At 44.7% G+C, this 9,247-nt stretch overlaps 1 protein-coding gene across 1 annotated transcript; it reads right to left on the bottom strand.

The window, feature by feature from the left end:
• Positions 1-4,283: 4,283 nt before the first annotated feature.
• Positions 4,284-8,625, bottom strand: LOC119303494 (histone deacetylase 5-like). The gene is made up of 9 exons (XM_037580631.1): positions 8,462-8,625; positions 7,716-7,847; positions 7,312-7,508; positions 7,027-7,234; positions 6,644-6,790; positions 5,671-5,983; positions 5,476-5,540; positions 5,233-5,400; positions 4,284-4,675 (listed from the first exon to the last, which is right to left on the bottom strand). Exons 1-9 carry the CDS (start codon positions 8,594-8,596, stop codon positions 4,559-4,561), a joined length of 1,482 nt encoding a protein of 493 aa, XP_037436528.1. The 5' UTR covers positions 8,597-8,625; the 3' UTR covers positions 4,284-4,558.
• Positions 8,626-9,247: the final 622 nt, after the last annotated feature.

The raw sequence follows: 9,247 nt of genomic DNA, 5'->3' as shown, positions 1-9,247 counted from the left end.
CTTCATCTCCGGTCATATGATCAGTACATCCATTGTCAAGAAGCCATTCCTTTCCTCCTGACACATATCCTCGAAGATTTGCCATAAGACCAAAATGTCTCATTTCATCATCAAGATCGAAGTCACTATCATCATCTTCATCATAGTATCCATGTTCAACATCATCTTGTGATTGATCATATCCTAGAGAGGGTAATTCATTAGTTACATGATCATCAAAGTGGTTACCTTTATGAATTCTAATAGCTTCGGATATGATATCACTAATGATTCCAAAATTTCCTTTAGCACGCATGAGATTGGTAAGCTCAAATAGACAATTACCAAAACTAGGATCACTAGAGTTCATCTTACTCAAGGCAATAGATTTATGGAGAATTTCATCTAAATTTTTCAAGGAATAATCAGGAAATCGTTCCTCAAGAAATTTCCATATAGTATAAGCACACTCAAGAGTAGGCAAACATCTAATCAAGTTTCTAGGCAATCCTCTAATGATGAGCTCAACAGTTCTAAGATTGCGAATCATGTCAATATCTTCATCTAGGGTGGGATGCATAGGATCAACATGAGGTGCACAAGGACTAGCAATGTACTTGTTCAAATGATATTGATTGAAAATTACAAGCATCTCATTTTTCCAGTCATGAAAATACTCTCCATCAAGAATAGGCACTCTATGTCTAAGACTCCCCAAAGTAGACTCATCCATCTTCCTCCAATGGTGATTAAACCAAGGCAATGGAGACCAAAGCTCTGATACCACTTGTGGGATCTTGAGAAGATGTGTCTAGAGGGGGGTGATTAGACACTTAGTACTAAAGTTGCAGCTTTTAAATTTTTTCGGTTTAAGTGGAGTTTGGGCACAATTTCAACATACACAATACATATCAAGCAAGCATGCAAAGAGTATATGGGCAGCGGAAAGTAAAGCATGCAACTTGCAAGAATGTAAAGGGAAGGGTTTGGAGAATTCAAACGCAATTGGAGACAAGAATGTTTTTGGCGTGGTTCGGATAGGTGGTGCTATCCTACATCCACGTTGATGGAGACTTCAACCCACGAAGGGTAACAGTTGCGCGAGTCCACGGAGGGCTCCACCCATGAAGGGTCCACGAAGAAGCAACCTTGTTTATCCCACCATGGCCATCGCCCACGAAGAACTTGCCTCACTAGTGGTAGATCTTCACGAAGTAGGCGATCTCCTTGCCCTTACAAACTCCTTGGTTCAACTCCACAATCTTGTCGGAGGCTCCCAAGTGACACCTAGCCAATCTAGGAGACACCACTCTCCAAGAAGTAACAAATGGTGTGTTGATGATGAACTCCTTGCTCTTGTGCTTCAAATGATAGTCTCCCCAACACTCAACTCTCTCTCACAGGATTTGGATTTGGTGGAAAGAAGATTTGAGTGGAAAGCAACTTGGGGAAGGCTAGAGATCAAGATTCATATGGTAGGAATGGAATATCTTGGCCTCAACACAAGGGTAGGTAGTTCTCTCTCAGAACATATGAGTTGGAAGTGTAGATGTGTTCTGATGGCTCTCTCCACGAATGAAGAGGAGGTGGAGGGGTATATATAGCCTCCACACAAAATCCAACCGTTACACACAATTTACCAATCTCGGTGGGACCGAATCAACAAACTCGGTCGGACCGATTTTGTAAATCTAGTGACCGTTAGAGATTTCGGTGGGACCGACATGCAACTCGGTAGGACCGATATGGTTAGGGTTAGGGCATAATGTAATCTCGGTGAGACCGATTTTGGTAATTAGCTAACCAGAGAGTTGGTCAGGCAAACTCGGTGGGACCGATTACTAATCTCGGTTGGACCGATCTTGGTAATAAGTTAACCAGAGAGTTTGCATTGTAATCTCGGTAGTACCGATTTCCTAAACTCGGTGAGACCGATTTTGGTAATGGACATACACAGAGAGATTACAATCCCATCTCGGTGAGACCGAGATCCCTATCGGTGAAACTGATTTGCCAGGGTTTGGCAGTGGCTATGACAAATGAAACTCGGTGGCGCCGGATAGAAAGAATCGGTAGGGCCGAGTTTGACTTTAGGTTTAGGTCAAAATTGGAAGTGGGAAAGTAGCTGAGGGTTTTGGAGCATATCACAAAGCACATGAAGCAAGAGGCTCATTAAGCAACACCTCATCCCTTCTTAATAGTATTGGCTTTTCCTATAGACTCAATGTGATCTTGGATCACTAAAATGTAAAATGAAGAGTCTTGAGCTTGAAGCTTTAGTCAATCCTTTGTCCTTAGCATCTTGAAGGAGTTCCCACAACCTTTAGTCCATGCCACTCCATTGTTGAACTTATCTGAAACATACTAGATAAAAGTGTTAGTCCAACAAGAGATATGTTGACATTAATTACCAAAACCACCTAGGGAGCACTTGTGCTTTCAGCTAGGTTGGGGGTGAGGGAGGTAAATGAGCAGCGCCCCTCGAGAGTACGGGGAAGGCATGGGAGCTGGCTCTTTACTAACCGACTTGGCCGCGCTTTTGCAGGCGCATGACCCCGGGCTGCCGTTTCAATCCACCACTCTCACGTTCTACGGTTAATGCGCATCGCCAGTGAAGTAAAAAACCATCATGACGGCAGTGATTCTCCGCCACGTGTGTATGTGCATTGAATTGGGCCTAGCCCAACAACCCCTCACATGCATGTGTGGCCCAGGACCAGGGGCTCCTATTGGTGTATTGAACATGGGTTCATACCCTGACGGTGCACAGACAGTTGCAACCTTTATAGAAGCTCAAGACTTGGTCAACAAGACCGTGAAGAAGACCTCGAGGCAGGTGATCGAGAAGTACTAAAGAAGTACTGGAGATCAAGACTACAATTGTTGGCAAGCTACACACCGGCAAGCGACGACCCGACAAGCTCTGTGCCGGCAAGCTCCGTTCTTCGCCCCTCCACCGCTCAACCTTAGTGACCAGCTTGTCACTTGTCAAATAGGTGTCGAGCGAGCAGGTGGTTAGGTGAAACCTGTCGGGGCACGTGTCAGCTAGTCTCCTGAAGAACAACTTCAATGACACCCGTCCGAGAGGCATGGCAGAAGAATAGAAGGTAGCTGGGCTGATGATGCAGGTGGAGGAGCACTACCTTGCCGGCATTCACCCCAGCGTGACACCTAACTGCGCATCAAATGCTTTTGTCCTAATCCGGTAAGGTTAGGTATGAGAGCACTGTAGCCACTATTTACCCTATGTAATTACCATTTTGCCACTGTGTTGACCCCTTTGTCTATAAAAGAAGGTCCATGGCTACCTTTACAAGGGTCGAAACCTTGTCCATTTGCACTACGTAGCTGCACTTCCCGAGCACCTTCCGGCAAGCTTGCGCTCTCTTGTACTTTGGACTTACACATCTCGATCCACCAAAGCAGGAGTAGGGTTTTACACCTCGCGGCGGCCCGAACCTTGGTAAACTTTGTGTATGTGCTTGCCTGATCTTGCTGGATCAGCTCATTGTGATCTGTGATTCCCTGAGTCGAACCGCAAAGGGGCTTTTGTTGGTTCCATAAATTGTCGTACCTCGACATAGTATCATCCTTGTCAACATGGAAACAACGTGAAGATCATCAACCTACAATCAACACCTAGCATGCTACCAATCCATCACCACTAGCTATCACAACATCGCAATGTCACAGATGGTCCGTCTACATTGCTGCCACATGCTCACAGATCTAGGTAGAACGAGTAGAGGGAGTGATCGAACTTACAGCCTAGGTCGTTCAAGAGGAGGGCACGAATCATCGCGGCCGTCTACCGCCGGCGAGAGAAGAAGCACTGCTTACCTGCTCGTCGGTGACGATCCGCGCAGGACGAAGAGCTCAACGGGGGGATGGTGGCAGGAGTTTGAGCGATAAGATGAGGGTGGTTATGTAGGGCGGCTGATTTCAGCAGGAGGTGACCTAATTCCTCGCACTGCTTTTCTGGAAACGCGCGCGAGCTCGCGCCATCTCTGTGGGGAAACGGCCGACTTCTAGCAGGCCTCACAAGTAGGCCAACAGTGAATACACGCTACCAAACGAGTCAGTTTTGCGCCGTGCAGCCTAACAAGTCATTTTTGCACAGCGCAGACTGATTGGGCTGTATGGAAACAACCAAACACGCCATGGTTGTTCCTCCAAAACAGAACTGAATCGACGGCAATCACGTTTGGTGGAAGCAGATAGTCAGGGTAGAGGGAGCATGGCAGGATCAGCGTTTGGAGACACTGGGCAATGAATAGAATTCCAGACATGGTCTACCACATATATAAAACTAAAAGAACATGTTATATTCCAAGTGCGCTGTTGCTTCTGTTACCTGACAATATACGACATGTTGGCTAAGCTATTTGAGTCAAATCGTAATGCGGTGAAAGGACGCAGTACGTGAGAATGAGCCACTTCGAATGCCTATATACAAGTATTGAGCCACTTCCCATATCTTGACCCAACTTAGCTAGCACGTGAGGTGAAAAGAAGCGGTATAGACTATTTATACACACAAGAAGCCTCCAAAATCTGACGCCTGCTATCCATGCCTCAGTCAGGCAATGTCTTCGTCGGTTGTTTCTTGGGCCGCATATGGTATGCTCTTGGACCTGATTCTTTCAGGAATATCTTGTTTGCACGCATCCCAGAATGGTTTTAGTACTTTCCGTGTCTGCAAATAAATAAAATGAATAGTGTTTATTTTATGATTAAATATAAATAATAACTAGTACAACTCAACAAATAGGCAAAACAGAGATGTGCGGCTGAAAGAAAGTGATTTTAACTTCTTTAAAAAATGGGGAACATGTAATTTAATTCCTTGCACCGAGAACAGAGCATTGGTCATCCATTTGTGCTTCTGTTTTAATTTGGTGCGTGTAACCATACACTGGCATGAAACTTGTACTTCTGTCTAAAATAATTATGCATCATGCATTTACACATTTGATGTTATTTCCAATTTCCAGAATAAAAAAACATTCTAGTTTGCTGGCATACTAAGCAAAGAAGTAAGAAACATCTGAACTGTAAAAGGCTGCATGAAAGCAGAAACACTCCTACTATAATTGATCTATAAGAAATAAGTTCATTTAGCATGTTCTTTCTTAATTGACCTTACTAATACTGACCACACACCACAGCATCCTTTCCTGAAATTTCCCAATTCTTTATGCAGATACTATTTCATATAGTCATGTGAATCACAAGTGCTATTAGGATAAATACCTCTATGATCGCCTCCCAGGTCGTGCTGTATGGCAGAATTGTCCTGTCAAGAGGAATACAACTTTTTTCACCCAGAAGAACCTCGATGCAAGCTGAAACAGATTCTGACAGCGCGTCCAAGTTATATCCACCCTCAAGAACCATTACAAGGCGGTCAAACTTCATGAGCTGAATAGGAGTGAAATGTTAGAAACATAGAGTAAGAACAGAAGAAGCAATAAAAGTATACATCGACATGCTAACCATCTGAAGCAGTGTCGCAAATCCATTCGGGGTCACCTTGCATTGACCTAGGTCGTCACCCTCAGCTGCCAAAGCAATACAGAGCATCTAGTGAACTAACCCAAGGCATCATTCCACCCTCAAATAAAATCCCTGACGCTAACAGTAGGGAAGTATATTGGATTAGTGGCGTGGTTTTAGAGTTCTACAACTGACCTGCGTCAAAACCAGCCGAAATAAGAACAATTTCAGGGTCAAACTCGCTGATAACTGGCATGACCAAATGCTCCCATACAGTAATATAGTCAACATCACGGATGCCATTGTGAGTAAAGCAGATGTTCGCATTGAAGCCCCTACCAACTCCTTCACCAATATGCTCAGTGTTTCCCTCACTTGAGTCAGGGTAGAAACCACCCCCATATCTGTGTACTGAAATGACGAGGACTCGATTGTCTTTGTAAAAGATCTTCTGAGTACCATTTCCATGGTGGATATCCCAATCAAGTATTACAATTTTTTTCATTTGCTGCAAAACCAAAAACAAAAAGATTATGGGTTAGGGACATGTATACAGTTCAGTGACAATCGCGTACATGATGAGTGAACAGCTAGACGAAAAATGGGAGCTAAGATAATGCATACAAATAACAATACAACTGAAAATCAACTAGAAGCTAAGGAATGAACTGAACTGAAATTGTTAATAAGAAAATCTAAATCAGTTCCATCCTATGCTAACATGTGTCACAAACTGGCAAAATAGACAAAAAATCATCCAGAGCAATGATGGCAAAGGGAAAATGAGTGTCCAATCATCCACCACGAAAACCTTCATACCCATCCAGTATGTGCTAGCCTCTACGACCTGACAGTAGCTCTTTTTTTACTTCCTAAACAGTAGCATAATTTGGGGAGGTACTAAGAAACCCCAAATTCTAAAGACTTAGACCTCAAACCCTGTTTTGCATGATATGGTATGCAGACGAGTCTACAATTAAATTCAGCTAACAACAGTGTGCCTAATCTCTGAGAAAAATACATGATCAAACTAACAAAATTCAAGGAAGAAAAATAATTCAGATGGAGCATGTAAAAAGACTGAGGCAGGACAACGACTTAAAAGAATTTGGCGTACAGCTCATAGTCTCTAACTAGTAAGATTAATTCAATACACACCAATACTTACATATTTATTCAGCAGATGCATGGCCCCAACAGCTACGTTGTTCAATAGGCAAAAACCACTCGGTCCACGCAGTCCCGCATGGTGACCAGGTGGTCTTACCAATGCGAAAGCATATTTGTACATGCCCTCCACAGCTAAAGTACAAGCCTGCATAATGAATATACGGATGAGAAAATTACTTAAATTTGTGCATCTCCTCAACATTAGCTCACTCACTGTTAGCATATAGCTCTTTCCATACTATGTTATGTCTGTTGGACTGAACATTAGTACTGAAAGAATAGATCACCCAGAAATGCTGCACCCAGTTTAGACCTTATGGTAGGGAAACATACTGGCCTTACGGATTTGTAAAGAGATGCTTGCATGGTAAAAAAAATTACCTTCACAGACCCACCAGCGGCCAATAGTGCTGCTCTTGTGGAGCCTTGGCTGTAATACATGTCGCCCTTGCTGCAATGTTTAAGCGCCAAATTATCCCTCTGGTCCTGGTTCTTTGTGGCAATTGACACTATGTCTTTCACATGCGTACTTGAGTGAACATCCAGCATGTACTTTACTCCAATCTCATCAGGTTTGAATAGATCACATCTGATACATTAAGGCACAACAAATTTTATCACTGAGAAAAATCGCACACAAACTTTAGATGATGACTGAAATCATACCTATTGATGAGCTTCCCTTTTCTGAGATTCGACATTATACTTATCAATCTTGCTGGGTTCTCATTATGAGTATCTGCTGATTCATGAAGTAGCATATCTTCATCAGTGATTAACGCAACAGTTGAAATTTTCTTCTCCCCCTCAAAAGATTTGCCACGTGCCCCCTTCCAGCTTACGTCACCGAATATCTGCTTGACCTAGCAAAGTTGCAACCAAAATTAAGTTGAATACAAGTGTCTTTTTTCCTTAATTAACACTATTGAATTTGGTCGTGACAATGATATATGATGCAAAAATATATGGCCCATTACTTACTCTGTATTTTCTAAAGGTTACACTCATTTGTAAATATACGAGTTCACACATAAATCACATCTTTCCTAATAACTATTTTCAAAACGAACCTTGGGTAGAGTATGAGAAGACAGTGGACGACTCAGGCTCAGATAGGATGATTGTGCTTTATTCTGAATTTCAGCACCAGCATTCAGGGGCATCTTCCCTTTACAGTTTGTACCAGCAATAATATCTTCGACCTAACAAAATTACCACATAAATTTAGAGAATATTAATTTTTCACACACATAAATTTAGAGAATATTAAATTTTCACACCATAAACTGGATTGTGATTAAATTATTCACTGAAGCAACTATAATACGGGTTAATGAATGCACTTCATCGTGCATTTCAACAGCAGCATTTGGGATTATCTTCTCTCCATCTACAAATATTAATTTTTCACACACATAAATTTAGAGAATATTAAAATTTCACACCATAAACTGGATTGTGATTAAATTATTCACTGAAGCAACTATAAGACGGGTTAATGAATGCACTTCATCATGCATTTCAACAGCAGCATTTGGGATTACCTTCTCTCCATCTACAAGGTTGCTTGTGTAATGTTACCCTTCCCATCTTTGATTAGCAGAGACATCCTTACCTTATTACCCCCGTTGTGTTCGGTATAGTACGATAGAACGGAAATCAGAACGGAAAACATACCCAGTGCCCGACTCTCAAGTTAGAGTTCAGTTGATGCATCTATTGGTTCACATCTAATAAGGTGGCCATATAACTAAAGTTTCAACCCTATTGATTTCAAGTATAGTAGTATACATAGAACAGAAAACAGAAAACAAACCTCTGTTGCTGCTTCATCCTCGTGGCAGTGCTGGCTAGCTGCATCAAGATGAGCTGCACGCGCCGCACGCGCAGGAGTTCGTCGGAGAGATCTCGAGTTGATGGTGGGAATGGCTGTCGAAGCCGCTGGAGACATCAGGGCGCGGGAGGGCGGTGGATCCAGGGTTTTGGCGATCCCGCGCTCAGACTTCCGCCGGGACGACGTCGAGGAGGAAGGCCGCGTCGGGCCGGTGACCGCGGGCGTCGGGGCCGCCCGAGCCGGGGCGGAGGGATGAGGAAGGAGCCGAGCCGGGTCGGGGCCGTCGGGACCGGTTGTCCGCCGGATCCGGCTGCCGTGGGGCGGAGGAGGCCGGCGCCACGGCGGGCGGAGGTGGAACGGCGGAGGAAGGCGGAGCTAGGGTTTCGGGCCCGTGCGCGTCCGCATCCGCGCTCGTCGAACCCCGCGGCTGGATGATCCGTACCTTGAAGTGGCACACCTTTGGAGGAGGTTCATCAGCCATGCCGGAGGAGGCCGGCTCCACGGCGGGCGGCGGTGGAGCGGCGGAGGATGGCGGAGCTGGGGCTCCGGGGCCGTGCGCGTCCGCATCCGCGCTCGTCGAGCCACCCGGCGGGATGAACCGTACCTTTAAGTGGCGCGTCTTTGGAGGAGTATCGTCAGCCATGGCGGGTGCTGTTGCCGCCGCCGCCGCCGCGGCAGGCCCTCTCCGTCGTCGATGGCGGACAGCCGGTGTGCGGTCTCCGGTCCAGATCGACACACGTGGTGGACCGGAAAGGAGGCGGGACCTAG

Source organism: Triticum dicoccoides, chromosome 5A, assembly GCF_002162155.2.
Source record: "Triticum dicoccoides isolate Atlit2015 ecotype Zavitan chromosome 5A, WEW_v2.0, whole genome shotgun sequence".
Classification (NCBI taxonomy): Eukaryota; Viridiplantae; Streptophyta; class Magnoliopsida; order Poales; family Poaceae; genus Triticum; species Triticum dicoccoides.
The sequence above is the reverse complement of the archived record's forward strand: the minus strand, read 5'-3'. Positions and strand labels throughout refer to the sequence as shown.

Excerpts from the sequence above, each read along its gene's own strand:
- LOC119303494 (XM_037580631.1), bottom strand. The coding sequence starts at position 8,596 with ATGTCTCCAGCGGCTTCGACAGCCATTCCCACCATCAACTCGAGATCT. Across the intron at positions 7,848-8,461 it reads AGGATGAAGCAGCAACAGAG|GTCGAAGATATTATTGCTGG; the intron begins GTTTGTTTTCTG and ends TAATTTTGTTAG. Across the intron at positions 5,984-6,643 it reads TGCATCTGCTGAATAAATAT|CAAATGAAAAAAATTGTAAT; the intron begins GTAAGTATTGGT and ends TTGGTTTTGCAG.